This window comes from Chlamydotis macqueenii, chromosome 3 (genome assembly GCF_036417535.1).
Source record: "Chlamydotis macqueenii isolate bChlMac1 chromosome 3, bChlMac1.mat, whole genome shotgun sequence".
Taxonomy (NCBI): Eukaryota; Metazoa; Chordata; class Aves; order Otidiformes; family Otididae; genus Chlamydotis; species Chlamydotis macqueenii.
The window spans coordinates 56,237,501-56,265,304 of record NC_141558.1 but is presented as its reverse complement, the minus strand read 5'-3'; the positions used below and the strand labels follow the sequence as shown (position 1 = coordinate 56,265,304).

Sequence of the window (27,804 nt, the reverse complement as noted above, 5' to 3'; positions counted from 1 at the left end):
CTGGAAATAAGGGCAAAACAAACAGCACACGCAAACATGAACCTCTACCCCCGAGTCCCACGTCACGGGCTGGGCCCTGCCTGCCCCTGACACGCTCACCTGTTACCTGGGAAACAACCCGGAGATTGACTTTCCAGCATCAGCTCCTCTAATTGTACTTCTGGTTACATTTTCTTGCAGTGACGGCTCCTATTTTCACCCCCCCCCCCTTCTCCCTTCTCCTTTTCTTCAGCATACAAATTCATGACACTATCTTTCACTGTAAAACAATTCACTGTTTATCCCTTCTCTATTTAACTGTTAACGCTCAAGAAATGTGATGCCCTGAGCTGCTGCAGTTCCCATTTTCTCTGCCTCCTCCTCAGTCACCCTGTTCCATGGAAACTGTCCTCCCCAGGTTTCCACGCTGTACGTCACTTTTCATTATCCCCTTATTTCCCCTGTTCTGCTCCCACTGAACATCATTTCTGGAGAGCCCCCTTCACTTACATGTGTTTCACTGTCATCCCTGTGCCGAAATGCAGATTCTTCCACTCATTCTGTCTTCCTCAGCCAAGCCTCACTTGTCACACCCCTTGGCTCAAAGCTCACTAACAGCACTGAGCTCAAATTCTCACAGTTTTTATTTTCTGTAGTGTTGCAGCGATCCCCTCAATGCACTCAGCTAGTAAACTCACATCCTTGGCAATATCTGTAACTTTCTGTTCTCCTCTAACACTGTTGCTCCCACTGCAAGACCATCACTTGCCACGTCTTCCCACACACAGTGTTGTGGGAAACCTGATCCTTTTTTAATTTACTAGTCTACTGCCACACTTTTTGTTGCTTAAAAATTATTCCATTTAACATTTGTTTGATCAATTTGGGTTTGATGAGTCCAGCGTTGTGAATTTCACTCTGTGTTGAAAGCATCAAACCCAAGACAGAAAAGACAAGAACACATCTTCCACCAGTAAAAGCAAAGAAGTAAACCAGGCTGACACTACTTGGGTGACCAGAATCGCAATCTGCATGAATCCTGACTGAATCTGACTGAATGTCCTTTTCAGTTTTTATTGTGTGTTCAAAATAAAGCCCAAATTCTGAACAAGAAAGGGTGAGAAGCAAGCAACACCTAGCCCAATGTGATGCACTAATAGCAAAAACAATCATTTTGAAACCATCTTGCTTTGCAGCAAGACATTTCTCCTGCAATACAACACGTGAATCAAAGCAGATTATCCCCAGGGTTTGCTGCAGAACATGGAGCACAGTAACTTATCCTAAATCAACCTCTCCATCAGCCTGCGAAGGCCAAATAAAAAGCAGAACAGCGTGCCAGGGCTCCACTCGCTCCATCCGGCCTTACCTCAGGAAGAGGGACAGATGGTGCCAGTGACTCAGAAGAATGTCAAAAGGCTCCCACCTCACAGCAATAACCAATGTCCCAGCCCTGTGACAGTCTGTCATCCATGCAAATGGTATTTTTCAAGGACAAACGTGTGAACTTGGTGCTGGTAGGAAAACACAACAGAGTGCTCTCAGGGACAACTTCTCATTTTGCGACCTGGGCAAAGATAATTCCATTCTGCATTGTTTCCTATATGGGAGAAGGCAAGTCTTTGGGAAATAATACTTGGCAACATAAATTACAGCTTAGTGTACTACTTTTGACTAAGTTAAAATTGTCAAAAACCTTTCCAGGAAGGAAAAGCCTCAGGGAAAGCATAAAAGCTTTGTGAGCAAGACTTCATGACTTTAAAGGAAATCAATCCCAACTTTAAAATCTGTTAAAAAAAAAAAAACAAACACCAAACCCTCCAGATTCTTCTTTTCTATTTTCTGTTGTTTTTCAATTAACATATTCGGAAAATAAAACAAAGCAGTTGTAGCTTGTTCCCTACTGCCTCTTTAAAATCTTTGTCATTTTCAAAGTGCAAAATTACAGCTTTCTCATTTCTAGTGCAGGAAAACAAATATGAAATTGCAATTGGACTTCTTTTTCCAAAAAAAAAGTAGTCATGCCACAGAGTGAACACACACAGGGAAGCACTGGCTCAACATCTGGTCACAGTCAGGAGCCAGGATCAATTGAGGAAGACGAAATAGGGGACAGAACTTTGCTTTGGTAGACTTGCACAGAAATTAACTGCAGAGAAGACCTGTGCCAATAACAGCTACAGTGATGGCATACTTAGAGCCATAACACTGTAATGACTGCCTTCTGCCCCTTTCTCTTCTCTCTCCGTGTGTCAGTCTGGGCACCCACCGCCACAAGTGTGAGTTCAAACATCAACTCTGTGCTGGTAGCTCACACGGAGACCTCTCTTCTCCAGCCCTCTCCTATATAACTTAAAAACACAACCTGTTGTTCGGAAAAGTGTCCACCTTTTAAGTCCAATGTAGCTAGAGGAAGAGCTGCTAAACTTGGCACCCTTACCTCCATTCTCAAACTGTGCATAAAAGGGCCAAGCCATTCATCACATTCAGGCCCTAGTGTCATATTTGATTTTGACCTCTCTCAACCACTACACATCTCACCTCTGTTTACATCCTGTAAATTCTGCTTTCAAGGTGTTGTTTAGATGATATACGTGGCTGAGAGAGTATGCTCACCAATGTAGCAAATTATATTTTTTTTTCCAGAAACACAGAGGTATGCCTTTTTTTTTTTTTTCAGAGAAGACATCAGTACTGCAAATGCATGGTTTTTTTCATCTCAGTCCTCATGTCTGCTTTCCTAGCCTGTGATTTAATGAAAGATTAAAGACTAGCTTAGGAAAGTTCACCACGGCAACTGCTGATGTCATTGGGAACTGGATTCCCAGTTGGGGCTTAAAGAAAAATGAAGACCATACTGACAATTGACAATATTTCTGACATTATTCACCTAGCTAATTAAGCCACAACTCCACGCCACTACATATGCTCAAAACTGAATGAACAGAAAATGTAGCACCATTAATGTGCTTAGCTATTGGTGTTATATAAATTTAGCCTACGGAAATTAACTGTTCATGGAAGGTACAGATTATTTACCCCTTTCCCATTCACCAGCAGAGGTGAGTAACCTCATTGTAGAAGGCCACCAAATTGGTCAGGCATGATTTGCCCTTAGTGAAGCCATGTTGGCTGTTACCAATCACCTCCTTATTTTCCACGTGCCTTAGCATGGTTTCCAGGAGGATCTGCTCCATGATCTTGTTGGACACAGAGGTGAGACCGACTGGCCTGTAATTCCCCGGGTCTTCCTCATTTCCCTTTTTAAAAACAAGGTTATGTTTCCCCTGGTAGTTTGTTGCTTGCTCCATCCTCCTACAACAACCCAGAAGCAGTGTAATGAAAGGCAGTCAGCCCTATGGCATGGAGATATATCCAGAAAAGGAGAACACTTGCCACAAAACCAAAATTCTCAGGGATGGAGCATGGGGGGTTTTTCAAAATTTCAGCAGGTATCATGAGGAAAAAATGCAATTAGAGGAGGAAGCAAAGATCCGTTACACAGCTTTAAGAAACTACGACCTAGCATTGGATACAAATAGTTACGCTTTTTGTATCTACTGTGATTACAAGTATTTGGAAAACAGAAATGAGAATGGAAGTAGATGAACCATCTTCTCCCTGCATTTAAGCAAAAGCCCTGAGACCATGCCTGAGTCCCAGACACACAGCTAAGAGGCTGCACAGTTCTGCTGTGCAGTGTGGCTGTCATCCTCAGGAAGGGACCTCTGAGCTCATTACAAAAAAGCACAAAGTTGTCAAAGGGGAGCTCTTAAAAGAAGATGTTTGCAGTCACCATATGAAAGTAAAACAATTCATCAAGAAGATTTAATGGGATGGAATATTAACAGGATGAAGAATAAAATATATAGTAAGGCTCACCTCGCAAGTAAGATGCTGCTCAGTTTAATTTCATTCCTACAACCTAAAGCAAGAACACACACAGCCCAAGCTGTTCCAACGGATGGTCAAATGGATTCATTCTTAATTGGCTTTCCATGCAGCTCTCTTTAAAGGCTTGAGTGCTACTTTCATTTGATACTGCATTGATTTTCTCTGAAGTTTCCTCCTATCATGGCTACCTTGATCAATTAGTGTGCTATAAATAAAGCGGTCAGATTCCTTTCACTGGTCTCATTAAATTGCACCCCTACTGAATTTCTGTGGAGAACAGAATTGGATCATACTGATTGCAATAGTATGAAGATACTCTCAGGTTTTCCAGAGAAAACCAATTGCTCAGTATTCCTAACAAAAAGCTCTGAAATGCATGACCCAATGGAGCTCCACTAATGCCCAGAACATATGTCAAACCTTGCTTGCAACTCTGTATCTCTAAAACCCTGAAACACAAAGGATGGGAAAATAAGTGGTTAAGGGGCTCAGCCAGTTCCTCACCAATATCGCTCGTGAATTTTAACTATTTAACTGCATCCTCTCATAATGGAAGTATGTTGCTGGAATGCATCTAACCCACATAATTCCTCCATCAAGAGCAGGCCTGAGGAGAAGGGCTTGGGGGCGCTGGTGAACGAGAAGCTCAACATGAGCCAGCAGTGTGTGCTTGCAGCCCAGAAAGCCAACCGCATCCTGGGCTGAACCAAAAGAAGAGTGGCCAGAAGGTCAAGGGAGGTGATTCTGCCCTTTTGCTCTGGTGAGACCCCACCTGGAGTACTGCGTCCAGCTCTGGAGCCCTCAGTACAGGAATGACATGAACCTGTTGGAGTGGGTCCAGAGGAGGGCCACAAACATGATAAAAGGGCTGCAGCACCTCTCCTATGAAGACAGACTGAGAGAGTTGAGGCTGTCCAGCCTGGAGAAGAAAAGGTTCTGGGGAGACCTCATTGTCACCTTCTAGTACAAGAAGGGGCTTATAAGAAAGATGGGGAGAAACTCTTTAGCAGGGCCTGTTGTGATAGGTAGAGGGGTAATGTTTTTAAAACAGAAAGAGGTAGATTTAGATTAGACATAAGGAAAATTATTTACAGTGAGGGTGGTGAAGCACTGGAACATGTTGCCCAGGGAGGTGGTGGATGCCCCATCCCTGGAAAGGTTCAAGGCCAGGTTGGATGAGGCTCTGAGCAACCTGATCTAGTTGGAGATGTCCCTGCTCCTTGCAGGGGTGTTGGAAAAGATGGCCTTTAAAGGTCCCTTCCAACCCAAACTATTCTATGATTCTGGAAAGTGGAGTAAGGAGTCAAGGAGGAATACAGTTCCAAGGCACATTTGGTGCCTGTCAAGGTCACCACGTAATGCTGGTGCACTTACCGACTAAAACCTAGAGGGGATTGATAATATCTGGTACTATAATATAGGCTAATTATTGCAGATGTACATCAGCTATGACTTAAAAAATGTTAATCTTTATTTTGTAATGGTATGGCAGTATAGAGGGATTGGAAATAGCCATAAAATAGGAAATTGATTTTTTTTACTCTGAAACATTCCAAAAATCTAATCTTAAGGGCAGCTTTCAGGTCTCCACTCTGCCCTATACCCTGCCCTATCCTTTCATAGCTATCCCATCTTCTCCTAACATCCTTTCCGTCCTTTTTTCTCCTGTGTTAAACACTACCCTTCAACATCTTTTCTGTCTTCCTCCCAAAATGAAGCTACGTTTTCACCATAGACTCTCCTGCAGATTGAAAATCTCTACTAAAATGGTCAGGTTTTTAACTAGTGTACTGGAATTACTGAATGTATCCACTGTTCCTATATGCACTCACTGGTATCTGGAGTACACTCTATGGGTTTTTTCTATGAAGGTCTGAAGGATCCAATGCAGACCCCAGAGGACTGGCTGTACTTTGAAAAGTCTTTGCAAGAAGAACGCTGGAGGACTACCAGTACTTGATGATTTGTCCTGGATGCTTCATACTTAGCATGGTGGCTTTCAGCCAGAAGATGCAGTGCTCTAGATGATACTGTCAGTCAAATATCTTAGGATAAGATACAGAAGGTTTTGTGGGTAATAAGGCACATTCAATGCAATATCAGGGAAGAACTAATGACAACTGCAGTTTAAACATACCTTTAGGGAGGCCCTCTCCTGAATCACAGCAGAACCACTTTCTCCTTCCAGAAAAAGTTTTCAATGGGGGAAGTGCAAAGGGTTGAAATTCAGTTCTTCTAAGACAGAAAGCCCTCCCCAAATTGATTCTAACAGATATAAGAGATTCTTAAGAACCAACTTAATAGAGCAAGAAACTAACAAATACATTTAAAAATACAATCTTTAATCACCGATTAAAGATCTCATTTTCCAGTGCCACTGTGTGGTACTGGAGTCAGTCCCGTAACATAAAGAGGCTAAATACACATTTTACAGTCAGAACTCAAGCCTATACTGTGAGGGACATGTAAAATGTAACCCACGAGAGCCAGCAAACACCCCAACATAGCCAGAACTGTTCTGGGTGAGATGCTGTCATGAGATTTTCTCAGTGTTAGATGCTGGAGTTATATTCAGAGTTTTGGATTGCATGTACATCCAAATTTCCATCAATAGGATCATATGTGCAGCCCATACCCATGTTCGGATATTCACTACATATTACTACAATTAGTGCTCGATCCTTTTTACTACAGAAAACACTGGAGGAGATTACAACCACTATCTTCCTATTCCACTTGATAAGAAGTTAGAAATGTTTTTTTAAGAACTTATTCTGATCTCTGCAAAATATGCAGGAAATGACTCAAGAAATGCATTTTGCCTGGGGTTTCTGAGTGGGATTTTTCGAAAAAATTATATTATCCAAGTTGGAGTATGATGTTTTAAAGTGTTCAAACTTAATTTTCTCTTAAGAAATATAATTTTCTTTATGTGTAATAAATCGAAACTTTCAGTTGCTGAACTACTTGAAATCACCAGAGTAGCACTTATTTAAACATACTTATGCCTATTAAAACATGAGAATGGAATTGTCTTAATTTTTTATCATTATGAAGCAATTTTTGATCATTATGAAGCAAGAGATGAGAGAAACCATCACCAGCCATATAATTTCACATTTTTATGGAGCTTCCCCCTAGAGAAGCTTCCCATGTTTGTTTTTCAACATTAGTGAAATATCACAGCAGTGTTTTTCCTGCACAGCAATCACTTAGAACCAAAGTCAAAATTTTGCTTATCATAGAAACATAGAATGGTTTGGGTTGGAAGGGACCTTCAAAGGTCATCTAGTTCAACCCCCCTGCAAGAAGCAGGGACATCCCCGACTAGATCAGGTTGCTCAGAGCCTCATCCAACCTGGCCTTGAACATTTCCAGGGATGGGGCATCCACAGCTTCTCTGGGCAACCTGGTCCAGTGTTCCACAACCCTCACTATAAAGAATTTCTTCCCTATGTCTAATTTAAAATTACCCTCTTCCAGTTTAAAGCCAGAACTCCTTGTCCTATCACTACAGGCCCTACTGAACAGCCTCTCCCCATCTTTCTTATAAGCCCCCTTTAGGTACTGGAAAGCCACTATAAGGCCTCCTCAGAGCCTTCTCTTCTCCAGGCTGAACAGGCTTCTCTTAGCCTGTCCTCATAGGAAAGGTGCTCCAGCCCTCTGATCATCTTCATGGCCCTCCTCTGGACCTTCTCCAACTGGTCCATGTCCTTCTTATGTTGAGGGCTCCAGAGCTGGACGCAGTGCTTCAACTGGGGTCTGATGAGAGCGGAGTAGAGGGGGAAAATCACCTCTCTCAACCTGCTGGCCATGCTGCTTTTGATGCAGCCCAGGATGCGGTTGGCTTTCTGGGCTGCAAGGGCACATTGCCGGCACATGTTGAGCTTTTTGTTCTGCTGTATTGTCCCTTTAGAAGATTTTGAAGATTTTTTGACCAAAGTCAAATTGAAGTCATACAAATAATTGTCACAGGGGCTAAACACTCGCTAAGGAATATAAACAAAAATCACAAAAAATTACACTGTATTGTTTTGGGGAACAGGCACTGAAGGCTTATCTGGTATCACATGCACTATATACAAAGGCAGTATGTACCGAAGACAATAACATAAAGCCAACTATACACAGACTAATGAGATCACAGAGGATTTATGAGCATCACAGAAAACAAAGGTTAGACTGATTTCAGAAAATAGTTCCAAAAATGATCCAGCATATCTTTAAGAGGTAAACCTGAAAGGTGTGTATATAAAATGGATTAATAACACAGGCAATTTGGACAGTATCAAAAAATAAGTAAATTTAAGTTCCCCAAATAAAGAGGATCCCACTGATTTTCACATGTCACCATCTCCACTGGCAAACAAGACAGGAAGAACATCTCAAGGTCCTTATTCCAGATCATTGCTGTTGCAGATAGATACTCCATCAAACAATTCCGTTCTTTGGATTACTGCGAGTCACACACCAATTCCTGCTTTGGACCCAACAGCATGTGGTGAAATACCAAAGGGTTTTATAGGAGGTGACATTTTGAAATAGAAAAAAAAATTAGGATTAATGCCAAGAGGAAATCTGAAGAGCAAGAAGTCACAGAAAGGTTTCCAGAGAATGCGTCAGACTTGCCTTCAAGACTTTAAATTAAACTGTGTGAAGTACTAGAAAATACAATGCATGATAAAATCTTGCCTTAGCAGGAAGGTGAACTATGATCTTAGAATATGTCTTCTGTCTCTGACACTACAATTTAGAAGAAATTAGTTTTATTTCTGAGTGACCTTATGAGGAAGAATACTATTTATTCCCTCCACGGCCTTCAGATACTGAAGCAAAGAGAAATATTTAGACCTTGATGAGAAAAAATCACTTCCAAAAATAATTATGTATTTTGAAGCTGAGGAATGGTCATAAGCATATAGCTGTTGAACTGTGGTCCACCAGAGACAACAGGAAATCAATCACAGTGCCAAGACTTAATTCCCTACACCAAGTTTGTGCTACAAGCCCTTTTTTTCTTATGCTGGTGCTGCTCACCTTAGCATATTAGTTTTTCAGCTTAATCAGAGCAATTTAGTCACTATATTTAGTACAGATAGATAGATAGATTCAGTTTCTCAATAAAAAAAAAGATAAAACAGAAAAGCGGTTAGCATGTAGCAAAAGCTCATGAAAGAGGCAGTTTGCATGTACAAGAAGAATCTCTTCTATTTTATTTCTCTCAAGATGCAATAATTTTAATCGGATATTTTTGTCTGTTGACAGAACTGATGGAAAAATGTCAACCATGAGCATTTTCATTGGCATCTATACTAACCATGGCTACTTTGTTGAAGTAGAAGAAAACTTCAGATACAAAAAAAAAAAAAATCTTTTCCCAGATCATACCACGTCAGTCCACTACATCCCCAGAAGCTCCCAACGTCTCCTGCCCGGCCCCATGACCACTGAGTCTATATATACCAAGCAGACCAGCTCCAGCCTGAGGAACTACAAGGAGAACTACAAGGACTGTTTCCTTAACAGCCTGGTGGCTAGAGAACTCACTTGATATGTGAACAGACCAGGACTCACTCTCCCATGCTGCTTTGCAGAGCAATGGGAACACTGGTTAAGAGGAGATTTGAAGTTGGGAGATTTGAAGCTGATTAGATGCCAGATCTGGAGAGCATTTGGATAGCAAGACCACAAAAGGCTGAAATCTCCTAAAGAGTCTAAGGTGGGCTTAGCTTGCCATGCAATCACCCACGTGACTGAGGTTTTGGAGCATGACAACAGGACACTGAGGAAAAAAAAAAAAACAAACCACATCAGTGAAGAGTAATACAAAGGAGACAACAGGAGTGGGATGAGGAACTGGGGAAGCAGTAGGACTGGGGCAAAGGCTGCTCAGAGGGACATGGGCAGGAGGAATGGGCAGAATAGTCTGTGCCAGTTAGATCAAAGCACCTGAACGAAAGCCAAGATCCTCACAACTAATTGTGCCTGGCTTACAGCAAATATCTGCAAAACACTGGCAAAGTGCCCACTCTCTTTCTCATGCGGGTCCACATGGAGAATGACAACCTACTGCAGGCAGTTACTCTGCTAGCTCCAGCAGCAGTGTTTGAGAGGCAGATATTTAATTCTATTAAGCATCCTTGCAGTTTTCAGTAAGATGCCACATAGCAGAGTTTCTGGGATGAATGGGGAGTTTGGTTTACTGCTTCTTACTATTTATTTCAAAGAGGTGGTAGCCCATGCAGCCTTAAGTGCATTCAAAGAACATCTAATGAGCAGCTCTAAATTTAGGCCATACTGGAATTCAGGCTCCTGGCTTGGGGGTTTGGGATCAAGATTTTACTAGTCTTGAATTTCCCCGATCAAAAATAAATGGCAGCTGGACTCTGAACATACAAAAGCTGACTGAAAATCAGACCATAGGCTGTCACAGTGGGCACCTCAAATTAGCACACACGGATGACAACAGTAATCTTTCAGTGGAATAGCTCTCATCTGGGAAAAAAAAAAAAAAAAAAAAAGGGAGATAATAGTATCCCCTCACCTTAAAAGTGTTTGTGAGAATAAATAAATTACCATTTTACCGGCATTTCACGATTTCTTATTGATGAGCATCATAAAAGAACCTGGCAAGGAAATTAATTATTCTGTCTTCAGATAACAGGTTAACAGCCGGGACCACACTGAATAATGGCTGTGTCTACACAGACACGCCTGTAAGCAACTGAACTCCAGCTCCAGCCATCAAGCCCTTTCTCACCTGGCAGATTAAGTCCATCCAGACAGCAGGTAAGGAACTAGAATTAACAAGCCCCTCCAGTCCACCCTGCTTCCACAGTAAATTGCCAGCAAGCACTTTTGATGGCCTTTTTACAAGTAGAGAAGATTAAATATATATGCAAACTCTTGCAAAATAACAAGCTCTTAGGAAAAAAATATCCCACTCTGCTGCTGCTACAGAACATGAGCTGAACTGGTACGAAATTGTGCTGTTTACAAGCACATTCCTCCACTCTCTGGGCTGGTCCCTGCTCAGGGGACTCTAGCATTTACAAACAGCTTAATTCTTTGATAAAAAAAAAAAAAACTGAATGAAAACAGCTACATGATTTACTAGCCCTGAAAGCAGAAGATACTCCCGCTAAAAGCTTGAGTCTCCTACTTTTTAATATCCTTCCAAGCACTATGTCAAGTCTCAGGACCCTATTCTCAAAAACTGACAGAAAATTCAGTCACTGAATGAGTGGTTTTTATGGTTTTAAGTTTGGATGCAAAGATATTTAAAGCTCTTTTTTTATGTTTTGCTGCTTACTGGTACTCATTGCTAGTATTGAGTAACTGTTCCTTAAGCTCATTATTAACAATCTTATGCATTGCACAGAGCATGTGACCGTGTAATTATATGAAGTCAAAATACTGTTTTCAGAGGCATCCTTTGTTCTGGAAGCTCCTGACTTACAAATTCTTGACACTGCAACCTATTGGTTGTATAGACTCGGTTCAGAACTAGGTGGTGAAATTTAAGCACTGTCTGTGGATATCTAAATAGAAAGGTGAACCAATCATGATGTTCAGATAAGATTCCCTGTAAGATACTGATGAAGCCCATGCTTAAAGAAAACAGGAGTAGGGAGTCCTGTCCCTTTCATCACCAGATACTAGATGCCCTTGTCTCTGTTACTTCCACTTTACACTGCTGCAGCAAATCTGACTGGGGATATTGTCCTTACAACTCACAAGAACAGCTGTTTGAAAGATGTTTTGGATAGCAATAGCAGCAGCAAGCATGTCGTCATGTTCATAGTAATGAGTTTGTTTTAGCTTATGAAGCCTGCCTTTGCTACAAAAAAAAAAAAAAAAGCCACAATCAGTTGAAAGACCTGCCTTGTGCCCGCAACACTACCGCCCTCTCCTTCTGTAAACACCCTCATCCCGAAAGCAAGAGTCTTCTGTCTTCTGTCTTCTGCAACAATGCTGACTGCCCACATATGTTCAACTCCCTGTTTAAATGTGTATCATCTCTTTTTCTCTAGTTTTTTTTCTAGAGGAAAAGCATTAATATTCAGCCACCAATAACTACGCAGTTTTGCAAAGCATTTGGAGGTACAGCCTGCCTGAGTGACAACATGAAAAACAAATCTGTCATGTATGTAACTACTATTACGAGCTAAATAAAAATCAAGTATTTAAGAAGGATTTAGTGTTCCAGGTTTCAGAATAAGTTAAAGTGTCTTACGCATACCCACAAGTTTCCATTTTGCAAAGCTCACTTACAATTGCCCCCAAAGCTGTTAGAGTTAATAATAAACCCCAACTTTCAAAATAATTTTCAAATTAAAATTTTCAGTCTTTGATGCTGTTTCTACCTGCTTTGTGAAAATAATGGTCTCTTGTTACTTAATAAAAAGCCCATATAGGTAGCTGTAAAAGGACTATCACAAAGAAAAGAATCATACCCAGAACCTCCTCCCTCCTTCTGCCAGCTCGATGTTCAGGCAGAAGGGGCCATGGGAGTGGCACGAGCAGTAAGATGAAAAAAAGGTTACTAAAAGCAGGGAAAGAGGAGTGGAATATACACTTGATTTAATTATGTCCCACCAAACATCCATCTAACCCCATATCCTGTCCTTAACAGAGGATAAGAATGAAATCCTAGAGCAGGCACAATGCAGACAGCCTATGTGATATTTCCACTTAGCATTCACCTCTTCTCCAACTATAGGCAGCGTGAGGAACTCTGAACTATGATGTGTTTTTTACATATTTAGTAATCCTCAGTTCATCTTTCTTCCACAAACTTACCCACTCTCCCTGAACACAACCAAACTTTTAGCACCCAGAATTTCCCATGGCCAGGAGTTCCACAGATTACCCTGATATCATACAAAGAATCACCATGTCATACAACGAGCCAGGCCTCTTGCTAGTATCATCTGTTGATGCTCATTTATTAAAACTGAGATAACAAAGAACATCTGCAGCTTGACCACTCTCTCCAGCCACCCACAACCTTGTTTGTGCCCTAGTCTGACCTCATAAGGTCTGATCCTCCTTAAGCAGGAGGTTGGACTTGCTGATCTTTTGCGGTCTCTTCCAACCCGAATTATCCTGTGATCCTACGGTTTTACAGATACCTGTAGTTTCCCATCACAGTTTTTCTTCTTCCATCCAGAAGATTCCAAACCAAACTCATTGTTACTTATACAGAAACCAGTCCACACCTCTGGCAGTTTTTTTGCCCTTCTCCAGTCCTACAGTAGTCTTTCTGAGACAGAAAATCAGAAGCATCCCCAACATTCAAGATTGAAGTGATGGCACTAATTTCTGCAGGGGCTTCACCATGTTCCCTGCTCTCCATTCCTTTCCTTAAAATTCCTAACATTTGACCTGCTTTTTTGACGAACATTCTGTATTGAGATTATATTTTCATAGAGCTATTTATCAGACCATAACATCAAGGTGTCATTCTTATACAGCAAGAGCTTAGAGTTCATCACTATCTGTGGAAAGTTAGAACTGCTTTTCTTCTAAGCTCTCAAGAGTTCTCCTTTCTATGGGAAGAGAAGCTGAAACACACAGCTTGTAACCCCTCGCTGATGAAGGAGGTTAAATTTTGTAAAGTTTTTCAAAGTTTTTGAAAGGGATTTATTTCCTTCCAAGGTATGCTGGAAATTCACATTACTTTATAGATAATCACTGTTCTTTAACATTAAAAAGTGCATGGCCAAAAGGTTCTTTTCCTGAAAACAATTATCTAGGAGGATTTTCTAATGTATACAAGTCAATTCATGGTATGATTCTTTTCATACCCCCACTTAACATATATATGCAGACAAAGTCTTCTACTGAAGAGAAGTTCTGTTATAAACTGTATATATTTACTTATCATACTTTCAAAAGCAATTTCCTTAAAAATAAGCAGTTGTGAGGAGCTCAGAAATGTTATTGTTTGTATTCAACTCTCTTTGGTATGTACCATATTGAATATTCTGCTCACCATGGAAGCTAAGCAAATACAATGCAAATTTAGTGTATTTCGCTCAGGAGGCAAAGGGATTTGGTTAACATTAAACTCAGTGGTCACTAATCCCACCTTCCCTGTCCCTTTCCACCCAAGTAACACAAATATTTAAATTTCCCAAATGGTAAAGTTCAGCATCTTGAGCCCTGTTAAATCTTATAAGCCAAAGTAAATTTCATTTCTCTGATTAAATAGAGAATATTTACAAAGATCATAAATAAACAGTGTGTGTAAGTTGTCCTTGTTCTTTTTCATACCATCTGACTAAGCACTTTTTACTTTGACATCATTCAGAATGATGTTTCCGCTACACATTTTCGTCCAAAATAAAAGAAAAGGCAACCTTGGTTGAGGGTAAGGGAATGTAACATTTTGGACATGAAGTCTTGCAAGAAGGTGCAAATAAACCTGTGCCTTGCCCAGTGTACCATCTTTCCGACATGTTTCCTCTTATTTCCTTCCTGATTGCAACTGTTTTTGAAGTGATGTTCTCCCTCCAAGAGACTCAGCACAGTTGTCTTTAGTCCTTTCCATTTATTCTAATATATCTTTACATAGAAAAATGTCTAAGTAAAAGAAAAAAAAAAAAGAAATTAAATATAAACACCCTCCCAGTAGTATAACTACTGGGAAAATATCACTAGAGAGTTAATTTTGCTAGTATAAGAATGTTAGCCCTCAGTCCCTCAGCAGTTCTCCACAGAAAGTTAAATGCTGTATTATGAGAGCCCAACTAATTGATTTCTTCAAAAGACTTATGGTAAAAGGCCTTGTAAACATTGCTGCTTACAGATAACAAGACTTGTCACAGATTAGAACAGATTCCTTGAGCATTGGGAGAGTTTTATCCCACATTTGCCAATTCAGAGCCTTCTCATTGCCATTGATAGGACTAGGGGTAATGGTTTTAAAATAGAGGGAGGTAGACTTAGATTGGATATTAGGAAAAAATTTTTTACAATGAGGGTGGTGGAACACTGGAACAGGTTGCCCAGAGCGGTGGTGGATGCCCCATCCCTGGAAACGTTCAAGACCAGGTTGGACGAGGTTCTGAGCAACCTAATCTAGTCAGGGATGTCCCTGCTCCTTGCAGGGGGGTTGGACTAGAAGACCTTTGAAGGTCTCTTCCAACTCTAACCATTCTACGATTCTATGATTTCATGCCCAGCTTTACATTTCTGAAATCAACAGGACTGAAGACAGCGGGCACAAAATGATGCCCTGGGTGCTGGCCACCATCAGACTTGGGATATTCAAACTACAAAGCTGGGGGCATGGGTAAGTTAAGTCAATGAACCAATCAATGGCAGAAGAACACAAAATCTCAGAGCCCACATCAAGTTTGGTAGGTCATTCGTCATATTTTCAGATGCAATTATCCTTTGCAGCTCTCCTCTAAATAACCATCTCTAACTAATGTCCAAGAAGAAACACCACCATTTAAATATAAAGACTACTAAAGCATTTATTCATGTTCTAAACAAGAAAACAACAGCCAACTTCAAAAAACAGCACAAAAAAAAAAAACAAATTTGAAAGCAATAAAAGGAAATGCAGCACTATTAGAGTACAGATCTCACTGCTGCCTTCTTATGTGGTTCTCAAGGCCATGGATGCACACCATTAGATAAGGAAACACAACAAAATGAAAATTGAGATCTTGGTCTCATGACTGTCACTACCCTTCTGCGTGCAACAGCAGTCTGAATACTGGTTAAGGCATTTCAAGATTTAGATCAAAATTCCATACTACTGCTATACAAGTTTCTTCAAAAATAGCAATTTCAAAGTGAAAAAAAAGTTCAAAGATAAGGCTGTTATTTTGTTTTATGAGTAATAAAAACGTATAAATGATAAAAACATCACAGAAAAGGAATATATGTCCTTGTAAAACCAAGGCACAGTGCCACAGGAGTGAATTACTGGTATTTTTAACACAGCAACTCAAGATTGCACACCAAACAACTACTTTACAGATTCTAGTTTTTCATTTTAATAAGCATTAAAGAAGAAAGCCAAGAGTTATGTAGTTTTCTTTCCAACAATGTGGCTATCCCATGTAAAATGCATTTACAATGAGCAGAAAAAAATTTGAATAACTGTATACTCAATCCTGGAAGCTGCTGCTCAAATTATTCCTGACCCAGCAAAAGAGCCAACCACTTGCTGAACTTTGAGTAAGTAAATGGTCCCAGCTAACCATCTAATCACAGTGCCCCACACTTTTCAGTACAAATGAAAATCATTCCAATGGAACTAAAAAAAAAAAAAAAAACCAAAAAAAAACCCAAACAAACAAAAAAAACACCTGGGCTAGCAATCCACATTTCATTAGCCCTGTGCAAAATGACAAGATAAACTGACTACTTCTAATGCTGCTGCAGAAGCTACAGTCTGAATTTACTGGAAGTCAGTCACTTCGGAATAAAGACAGAAAAGTTACCTCTTAATTATGGCAAAGAAGGAGCCTACGTGCCAGGAGCTATTGCAGTTAGCTGTCTGAGCTCACATGTTAGCTTGATCCACGGTACCTCACCTGTTCACCCATACCTTAAGGTCACAATATTCCTGCTATTCAGAAGTTCTTGGATTTTTGTTTTGTTTGCATTTTTTTAGCCATCTAGATTTGTAACAAACTGCAAAACGAAGGAGAATCAGGAAAAGAAAGAAAATAATGTTACCTGAAGGCCCTCTATGGCTAATCTAAGCATGCTTGGTGTGAGCTTGGACGCCTGCTTGAAGGTGAAGTTGCTCCAGTCTATAATCAAAACAAATCCATTCACTTGAAGCTCGGGGTCTTCTATCATGGCTTCTAAAGAAAGAAGTATGGCGCGCAAAATATCCACCAGTGTGTACCTGTGAACGTTAAGGAGAGATTTGGTTAGGAAAGGAGCAACAACCATGGACATGGAGTTCTGAATGTTCTTCCTTTGTACTGCTTGTCAAAAATTTAACCCAAAGGAATGCAAATGTATCCTCAGAAGTCACGGGAAAGTCTCAAAAGCTCAGGTAGTTAAACTCATCCTCTGGAGCAGGATTATGTACATCTAGACAATCAGCCAGTCAGAACAAACTACAAGAACACAACACACCAAAAGCAAAACTTTTCTGTAGTCTCCTAATCTGCTTTAATATCTATGCATTCTATTAAACGCCTGTACAAACATATCTATGTAAATTGCATTTTTCTAAAATCATAATGACACCAAAACTTGAGTCTAACACCAGAAGCCTAGACCCAAAGTGTCCTCCTATATTTTTCCAACAGATTGAAATAACAGCTTCTACAAAATTATCAGCTAAAAAAAAGGGGATTTCCACATGTTCCCCTTGTCCCTCTGTCTGGGTAATGTTTTCTCTGAAATCTACAAAGGGTATTACAGAAGGCTGATAATTCAAGGATCTTGAAAGCAGAAAGTAACACAAACCAGGGCTTTGAGGTATTTCTGCTTAAGAGCAATAGCAACCTTTTAATAGTTACTTAAGTGCCTTCTGAGTACTAAGTACTTTGTACACCCAAATTATGTGGTTTCAGGAATAAGTTTGGAACATAGTATTCATCGGTCCTGGAATTTTCTATGTTAGATCTGGGTTTACAAAGATGCCACCTACAATATGTAATTATGTGTTTTATATAATCTTTTCTAAAATTGATGATCTTGTAAAAGAAGACATAATTCCATATTGCCAAGCCTGTTGAGTATGATCTTTCTTTTTTGAAGCCTAAGTACCTAACACAGCAGCTGAATAGCCTAAATATATACAGCAATGTCATCTTTAGACTGCCATATAATAGAGTCATTAATCAACTTGCAGTTTAGCTTATTGAGTTTTTTTTGAAAAGGTGAAACACCTGAATTACATGGGGTTTTTTTAAGAGATGTGAAAGTAGTAATTTAAGTTTTCAATTTTTCCAGGCTAACTATGTTTTATATCTAAAAATCTTTTTTAAAAGTACAATAAATAGTTACTGAAATAGATGTAAATTTGCCAGTCCGTATCACAGTATCTGATGCAGCATTAGGACGCGAAACCAGAAAAATATCAGATAAGCAAATACTCCAGAAACAAAAGAAAGGGTTAAATCTTCAGTGTTTGTGCAGAAGTTTTTAACTAAAACCCTTTAAAAGTCTCCTATGATGACATCAAACATAGAAGTTCTCAAAATTACAAGCCCTCAGAGAAATCTTCACCATACTGCATATATAGCAAAGAGCATGTGTGCCTATTTAGAAATTATATTATCCTGAATTCTACTTGCTTTAATACAATGAGCACACTGTTCCGTTGTGTACATAGCTATATTTTGAAAATATCTGCAAAAGGAAATAACAGAAATGAAATTATTCTGCTCTAACTGACTCCTCACATCTTTGCATCTTTTTTTTTTTTTAGTCAACTAAAACTCAGTGAACTTCCCAGATATGCATTCCTAGGAAAGGGTCTAGAAAAAGGATTCTCTTAATGTCAGCCCAACACAAGTGAAAAACAAAAAGTGTGTCTTCCTGAGAAAACCTATGGGGAAGCACTGTTTTAATCAATTCTCTTCATTTTGTAGACTCTTATTTTGCTTTGAATTTGGTTTGGTTGACTGAGATAAGAGTTTTTATATTCACTCCTCTTTTCTGTTCAGTTTTTTTCAACTAGGAGAGGAAATACCACAAGAAAAATTCTGCTCTGTGATTTCCCCATGAAAATCCTCAAAACGCTAAAATTCTCCATTTCCTTTTGGTAGAAAAAAAAAAAGACCATTTCTGTAAATGGAATTTTGTCCATGGGGGAAAAAAAAAGCCTTAAAACTTGTTTTGAAGGAAAACATTCAAAACCTGAATCGTTAAAACTGTTAGCACAATTTGATCATCAAAGAATTTCTTAGGCCAGGACCTGGTTTTGCAGTAGGTGCAGAGAAGCAAACCTGGAGCGCCCTGCCTGCCCTGAGCAAACCTGCTCAGGGGCACAGGGGCTGGCATGGCAGAGCCAACGCTTCTGTCACGGCACAGCCAATGCTCCCTCTCTCCCCAGGCAGAGCAGCTCCCCAAGCTCAACTGTTGGACATGTGGGGAAAATGCCACCGTGGCTGCTGAGGCCTCTGAACAAGCAAAGAAAGAAACACGCCCAGCACTGCAGTGCGAAGAGTGACCTGAGCAAAACTGAGACCTTTCATCGGCTCTTGCCGAAACAAGACTGCGGATATAAAATGGGGAGTGTAGGGAGCATGAAGACTATAGACAATTTTACTGCCACTAAAAGGTCTTAGTTTGCCTAGGGTATCTGCAGACCAGTCTATCTATCCAATACAACACTGGTGCATAGACAGTGTAGGGCATCTAATCAACATGGGAACTAAAAATCCCCTGTATGACACGCATTTTGTACAACTGCCAGCATCGAGATTAAAATACGTGCTTAGCCTGAGGGAAGGAGGCTTACAGAGTCATGTGCAGGGTCAGGGCTGGGCTCAGAGCATGGCCAATGGCTTTCAAACCCCCGGTTACCTCCACAAGGTGGTGGAGGTCTCAGAAATATTTTTTTTTATTGCTTCATGAAATTAGATGGAGATACACACTGTAAGAGACCTTCCCAAAGGAAATATTGCACTGGGAAGGAAATTACATCAGATGAGACATTGGGAGAGCAGCTAATGCCTCCATCTGAGGAAGATCATCTATCAGAGCTCATACAAGAAACGGATATTAGAAATACTGAAATCCTACAATTAGCCTCAACCCCACTTGACATTTATGCTGCCCCATTCAGATGATCTCTTTCTCCAGGAGAAGAGCTCCACAAAGCAGAAGTCTGATGCAAGCACACTACATCCAGTCCAAGAAAATGTGTCCCAAATTCCTGATGTAGATCTCTAATGTCCTCCCTAGGGGCTTCAAGAAGACATCACATGCCTTAGATTAACGGCTCCCTAGTGGCATAGGACTGCTAGAAATCTGGTGCATTAGATACAGAGATTCTTTCTCCATGAGGCCAATCAGGTCTCTAAGACTGGCCATAAAATGCTTGTATATATACCTAAGTGATATATACATAGATGTATACATGAAAACACAAATACACCTAATTATGTCCTGAATTCATTCAAGTCAATGGGAAAATTGTCAGGCATCAATGAGACCAGGGTTTCAGCCACCACTGAAAGTAATCAGTGGTCACAGGCCTGGGTCGCCACAAATCTATGGCACATTCACCATCACTCCTACTGCAGGTTTGCTCAGTGTAAGAAATACAGTCCACAACAACAATGATGATATTGCATGTTTGCCCACTGAAAAAGACAAAAGGTAGTCCTCTCAGTGAAAACAAGTCCTGAAGAACACAGGTCTAGCTAAAAGCAAGCAAGAACACTTTCTGGCAGAGAAAAATATCTGAAGTACTCTTTAAGTCTAAAAAGCCACATCAGGAGTACACAGGGACACGTCACTAACAACCAAGTTTCCCACCTCAAATTCACTTCAGGGTTGAAGACAGGAGCTACCCTTCATCCTGTAATGGACCTCTTCTCTTGGTTTTGATACCTTACTTAAGTACAGTGCAGAAAACCAGACAGGAAAGGCAAATCCATTAGTGGATATTTAACTGGACACATGTGGATTTACTCTGGACACATGCTGCGGCAAGCCAGAAATGTAAACCCAGAGTAACAGATTAAATCTTAGGTGGTGCAAATGTCAAGCTGAGTATTTAAAGTATCAGCTGAACAGCCCAAGCAAATGAAACGTGATTAAATAAAATATACTGAAACTTTTACACAGCACAGAGTTATCTGCATAAAGACTCATCTTTAATCCACTCCAACGCCATGTTGTCCAACTTTTCACTTCAGTGCTACTACTGTTCATGTCAGCACCGGGATTCAGGTGCTGTGTCACAGGTTCTGACACAAAATATGCATTTCAGGGAAATTAAAATCCTACATTTTAAAAGGTGGGGAAAATTACACTGGATTGTGTTGCTGAAACTTTTATTCCACACTGAAATTACTTTCCATATAGACAAGGAAATATAACCAACCCAAAGAGAGAAAAACAAGATAAGCTAGTCAGTGTGAAGTAAATTTGGTCCAAGATGGCTTTGATTGTCTTTCAACTTTAAAGGAAAAAAGTCAACCTATCAGCCTTTAATTTTAAGAGACCATGGTGTTCAATCTGAGGGGAAGATGGTATTGTTTTATTCTTACCAATCTGTGTTAAGTAACAGCATGTATTTAGAGGACAGCAAGCCGCTTATTTTGCCCTGGCCCCAGTTTTACAATGTCTAGTCCAGTGCTGTCAGGTACGCAGGGCATGCTGAGCCTGATACGCTGCAGAGCACGTTCTGTAGTAGCCTGGATTTAGGCTGTGCAGAAAAAAAAAAAATCTTTATTTATTTATGACTAAATTCAGTTGCATTCACTTGTTTAGGCAGACTGTTATGGGACATATTGTAGCTAGCAAGGTAGTACTAATTGCTAGGATAATCGAGAACTCACGGTTAATTTAAAAGTATTTAATACCCTCTATTTATAGAACCATGCTTAATTCAATGGAGAGCTTAGACAACTTTTTTAGCCCAGTTGTTAAAGTGAACAACAAATACTGGAAATACATTATCACATACATAATGCACTCTTAATGCTCCTTTTCTATCTAAGTCCCAGCCTGAGTTCAAATCAGCTACCTCTTGAAATTTTTCATTCAGGTTGATTTTAAAGCAATGAGCCTGGGAAGGCTTGACAAGTTAATAGCCACACTGACAGTGATTCTTTCAAATGCTTCAGGACGGCTACCATTTCTCTCCACAACAGCAACAGAGCTTTCTAGAGTAATGCCTCACTGAGGTCTTGATTTGTCAAGAACAGAACAGTTCAAACAATTAACTGAGCATCCAGCGCTCTTGTAGTTTAACAGAGGCAGCAATTTCCCCTTTACTGAAAAGAAAAGTTATTTGAGAATTTTTTATGGGACATGAACAGATTCAAAGTATTTCCAAGGATTTCTCGGAAAAACAGTCTGGTAGATGCTGCTGTCAACTGTAGTACTTCACTATCATCTTTCACCTTTACCTCTTGGTTACATGGTCTATGCATCCTCTTCACTCCCAAAGGCCACTGGGATTTCTACCAGACCAACAGAAAGAGAAGAGACAGGGAGAATGCAGGATGCAGGTTCCTCATGTCAAATCCAGCTGTGTCAGCTGTTTTCAGTATTTCGTGTTCTTGATGATGGGTGGCATCCATCCGTATCATCTGTTTAACCAGATTCTGGTTCCAGTCGATTCACATTTGCACTGAGTAACAGATAATCTGATTTGGCAGCATTGCCCTACTATCTCTATTGCTATTTGTCATCTCCTCCCCGATATCAAGGCATTTCGAGTCATTTTGAGAATTAGAACTGAGTGGCATGAGTCTGCCTCTCAGGATGCAAACTGTTAACTAGAAGAGATAAATGGTAAGTCTTCTTTGCTTGAATTTAAGTCACATGTTTCCTGAAGGCCCCAAACACATAAGGAACACACAATCTGTATTTTAAGCTCATCACCATTTGGACAAGTAAAGTTTTCTGTGGAATGAGCTCTTGTGCCGCTGTGGTTTAAAAGAGAAAGCTGGTCAAGTCGCTGAGCCACCATTCCATTTCTAACCTACTGCTCTGGCTTAATATTTTTAGACTTTCAGCGAAACAAGAGCCCTCAAGATACACAAAGGAGTACCCAGAAATGATGCCTCAGATCTCCTTGATTTGTCAGTCTGGATACAGATTTGAATGCTGAGAAGATGGGGGATCGAAACTTCTCTTACAAGTATTCTGCTTAAACAGGGGCAGCATTCCCTGGGGACCCTTATTCTAAAAACTAAAAGCACAACCAGTGTCAGAAAAATGCATAGAGAAACATAAACTGCTTCAAATATTTCACCAGATCAGCTTTTAGATTCAGATATAATACCATTTATTATCCCTTATGTTAGCCCAGTGTCTAACAACCACAGCCATGGATGAAGATTTGGCTGATCTAAATTTTTTCAGCTGATAAATGAAGATTTCAGCATTGATCGAAAAGATCCATAGCCAAACACTCACAGTCTAAATACAAGTGATTACAGGCAGATATGGATACCTGGGGGAAAGCCAGGAAACAATAAGACAGCATCACCCAGCAGGAGAAACTGTAGAAAAAAAAAAATGACAGTGTTTGCACTAGTTGATAATTATTATTTGAAAGATAGTCCTTCCAAACAAAAACTCTCCCTATTAACCAGGTATTTTGTTATTGTTAATATGTTATTATTGTTAGAACTGCTATTTATTTTGTCACACTGCCTCCATCAGAGCTTGAAAAACACCCTGCCAAGTCGCCTGTGGTTAATAGTGAGCTGAGGAGCAGACAAGCCTCCTAATAGCTAGAGAATTTAAATTTTCATTTAATGGGAGGAAAAGAAGAGTATCTAGCACTTCTGCAGACGAAAGTATAGTTCTGAAAGCAAACCAGGGGACTCCGTCTTTGCCCTGCTGTAAATCATCTGATGCAACAGCAGAGCTAACGGTAAGGAGTGCAGTGGATTTCTGTATTCACTGAGGATGGTGTGAGCTGACTGGGTCACTGTGACACAGACAGAAGCTAGGTATCACCACACTCTTTTACTGCACTTTTCTATTGCACTTTCTAGGAAAAATTCAATTAACACCAGGAAAGATTTCAAATAAATAGCATCAAAAGGGACTGATTTTCCTAGGGAACTTGTGTACAGGTGCCACGAAGGATACAGAACATGCATGACAACAGATCCCTTGCTGCTGAGAGTTGAAGTTAATTGTACCATTAACTGAAAAAAAAACTTTACCACCTGGACACATTAAGAAAAAGGGAGTCTTCAAATGCATGTACACACCTACAAGGCAAATGTAGTTATGAATCAACAATCTGGAAGCTAACAGGGGAGGCTGATCCCCCCCACCTACAGCCTCCTGGCAGGAAAGCCAGCTGTCTCCACTTTGCCCATCGCAGAGACAGGATGCAGAGATAGGCAGGGTCCCATTGAAAAGCTGCTGGGCTACTGAACATACTATGCTTCACCTTTCCTTTTTTTGCTTGTTTGCTTTAAATACACGTCTGATTTAGTTGTTCAGATGGTAGGACATCTGGTACAGTTTTCAGGCCCTGCTTTAATTTAATGACTTAACATCTAGTACACAGGCTTGTTTTACCAGAGGAATATTTTTCCTCCCACGCTTTTCTTTCTAACTGGAACTATGTAAACCCCAGCCTGCTGGTGCTATATAAATCATCTATAGTATGTCTGCTATCCATTTAAATAACAAATTGGAACTTTTTATTTCTAATTGTTACATGCTGACCATAGTAAGTCGTACACACATGATAAATTTGGAGGCTTGCTGTGCTCTGTTAACTTAGTTCATGAAGCATAAAAAGAGGTGCTAACAAGACAGATTTAAGAAATAATCCTCCCAGTGTTGCTCTAAGAGGAGCACTGGTTTACATACAGTAAGATCTCAAGTCAGTTAAGGCATAAGCTTGAGTCATATCGTGTAGCAGCTCTAGTATACGTTCCATACACAGTGCTCCCCTAGGTTCAGTTGCTGAACATCAGATAATGGAAGACACTAAATTAATTAGTAAAGAGAGTGACCTAGCTCCGTTCCCAGATCTGTCACTGACTTGTCATGTGTCTTGGAGCAAGCCACTCCCCGCAGCTGGGCTTCAGCTCTCTTCCCTTTGTCTGAGTGGTCTGAGAATAAACCCCTCGGTCTGGAGGAGAGCCGTATTGTGAGCGGGCAGTGCTGAAGAGCAATAGGGACCCAACTGCAAACATGCTCATTAGGTACCTCTGTGTACCCCAGTCACTTCCCCATTGTATCATGAATAATAATTTTACCAATAGGACTTCATGACAAAGATCATGATAAACTTACTGTTTTATCAGCTGATCTCATGTAGTTTAAATATCAGCACATCCAAAGCTAAGAATAAACCTATTCTTTTCACATGCCAATTATTTTTTAAATGCCATTTTATCTCTGAATTCAAATTCTTTGTGATCTTTTGACTAGGAACTAATGATCTGAAAAGAGTCACATAAAGCTTTGGGTTGTTTTTTTTTTTTAATAACAGTATAAAATAGGCCACACTACCTTTAACAAGGAAACTTCTTCATAGTAGATCATAGAATCACAGAATCATAGAATCATAGAATGGTTAGGGTTGGAAAAGACCCTCAAGCGTCATCTAGTCCAACTCCCCTGCAAGGAACAGGGACATCTCCAGTTAGATCAGGTTGCTCAGAGCCCTGTCCAACCTGGCCTTGAATGCTTCCAGGGATGGGGCATCCACCACCTCTCTGGGCAACCTGTTCCAGTGTTCTACAACCCTCATTGTAAAAATTTTTTCCTAATATCTAATCTAAATCTCTCTCTCTCTATTTTGAAACCATTATCCCTAGTCCTGTCACAATAGGCCCTACTGAACAGCCTCTCCCCGTCTTTCCTGTAGGCCCCCTTGAGGTACTGGAAGACTGCTATAAGGTCTCCCCAGAGCCTCCTCTTCTACATGATGTATGACTTCCTAAAAGACCTCAACATTCGTTTATTTCCTAATTCTTTATTCAGGGATTTTTAAGAGTTCATGGAGCTGTTTCTGAAATAAAAAGTTGACCTGGTCTTTATGTGGGAAATGAGGCCCACGCAGACAGTCCTCAGCCTCATCACCACTGCTTCCTCACTCAGCTTCTGTGCCTCCATCTGACAGAAAACTGAAGCAGGAAAGGGATGCTGGCCCCAGCTCTGCGTATGTTCATCCACACTTTCTAGTTGTTAGCCTGGCTGTGGGCTGGTTTGGTTTGTGCCAGACAGCTTTCTCCCAGTCCCTGGGCACTAATCATGGGTTAGCAAGGGCCAGGAAACTCTCCTGGAGGTGGTGTGGAAGTAGCCACCCTGCCTGGAGTGGAGGAAAGCCACGGTGGGCTAGCAGCCATCCGTCCAGAGACCCGTCCCTAGCTGTAGCACCGACTGCTGCAGGGAGCTGTGGGATCAGTCCCTGCAGCAGCTATTGACACAGCCTGCAAGACAACAGCTACACAAACACTTAAAGGGCAGGCTTGAGTATGCCAATCCCCCAAATTTTGTCCTTCCTATTCACACTGCTAGTTGTTCCTGCCCTCCTCATGTTTCAGAACAGCAGAACTTGGGATATCTGCACTGAGCACTCAGCACTGCCTGTGTCCAGCCCGTGCTGGCTGTAAAAAAGACAGTTTGGCTTCATGTGAAGGCAAGTAGCAAGATTTTAAGTTTTCTCACTAAGAAGTGCTTCAGATCCTAAACCTGCTCTCATGTTGGGAGCCTAGGGAAGCCATGCAGGGCTCACAGGAGCAGGCTTTAGAGTTTGCTCTTAACGGATGCATTCATTTACATGTACTGAAAATCAAACAATTTTTGTGGATGTAATTTTAGACTGGAGGAGAAAGTGGGCATGACACTCAATTTAGAATAGCCAAATAGTGTCACATAGTATCAAGCTGATTGCTAAAAGAAAGGGCCTTGATGGGACACAGCTCTTGGGTCAGCCTACTAAGCCATCTTCAGGCTAGAGCAGTCCCAAAATATATCAGAAATTGTTGTGAGGACTGTGCTAGCCTCCTTCAATTTGCTACAGAAGCTTTTTGTGCTCAGATCTTATTATGCAGGGAATTCACTCTTGGAGCAGCATGAGTAGGGGAAAGAAGTGGTTACTGTAACTTCCATCCTGGCATTTCCAGGTGGCTCAGGAAGAGCTTTCTTCAGCTGAGGGAAAGGATTCAGAGCCCCGGTTCCCTCCACAGGCAAACTTTTCAGCTCAAAAGCCAGGATGGATACTCCTGTTCTACAAGCAGCATCTCCCACTTTCTCCTCAGGCACCCAAGCAGCTCTGTGCGCTGAAGCAGAAAGACCAGCACAGAGAGCGCACCCAGCCTTTGTCAGAGGGATGAGCACATCACCGGCCGTGCCAGCTCACTTCGGCTCAAGGGAGGCAGAAGGGTGTAAACCTCCTATCAGCCAGTTGAGAAGAGCACCTGAGCAGTTCCTACTTCCCTCCCAAAATTCAGAGACTAAACGATGAGAAGGTTGGGAAGGTCCGAAGCCAAAAAAACACGTTTCTTCTCTCTCTTCTCCCTCTGCCTTCCAGGCTGCTGCCCAGCCCACTGCGGGCAGAGCCAGCTGTGTCCCCGCTGCCCACCCACTCCTCACCCGGCTCTGCCACAGCTTTTCCCACGCACTGCCCAGGGAAAAAAAGGGGTCAAGGCGGGCGGGCAGCCCTGCATTTACCTGCTCTGGTCCCAGTTGGCAGCAAAAAGGACAAGGATCTTCCTGCCGTAGTGGTCCAGGTTGGCCAGCCCACCAGGGAAGCCATCCTTCAGCGCCTGCTTGATCCCCGGGTCTGTGGCCTTGAAGCTCTTGAACATGTCCAGGTTCTGCTGGCGATACTCAAAGTACTGGGCCAGGAGGCGAAACGCCTCAAAGTGCTGAAACTTCCTGGCCCGCAGGAACCGCAGGATGAAGGCATCGTCAGTGCGGAGGAAGCCGATGTCCGGCCGGGTGATCACCATGTCCCGCACCTCCTGGATGTCTTGGTGCAAGGTATCAGGGTTCTCGTTCAGCTCCAGCCGGGCTTTCTCCAGAGTCTCCGGGGAGAGACCTGCCTGCAAGTGAGTCATGGCGCTGCCCTCCTCCTCCTCCTCTGCTGCCTGCGCTCCTCAACCTCCCGGCTACTGGCTCGCCCCCCGCAGCCGGGGTGACCCGGCAGGGCCGTCCGCCGCCGGACCTCGCCCCGCCACTCCCTGCCGCCGCCGCCGCCGCCGCTGCCAGTCCGGCCGCCGAGAAGCAAGCGGCTCCCCGGCAGCCGGGTCCTGGAGTGGGGCTGAAGGTGGCGGT

At 41.5% G+C, this 27,804-nt stretch overlaps 1 protein-coding gene across 1 annotated transcript in view; it reads right to left on the bottom strand.

Moving 5' to 3' along the window:
• CLVS2 (clavesin 2) overlaps positions 1-27,587 on the bottom strand; it is a 52,901-nt gene extending 25,314 nt beyond the window's left edge. The window contains exons 1-2 of the mRNA XM_010115332.2: positions 27,199-27,587; positions 16,576-16,750 (exon numbers count right to left, since the gene is read on the bottom strand). Coding sequence (XP_010113634.1) covers positions 16,576-16,750; positions 27,199-27,587 — 564 coding nt within the window. The remainder of the gene's footprint in view (positions 1-16,575; positions 16,751-27,198) is intronic.
• Between the last annotated feature and the right edge of the window lie 217 nt (positions 27,588-27,804).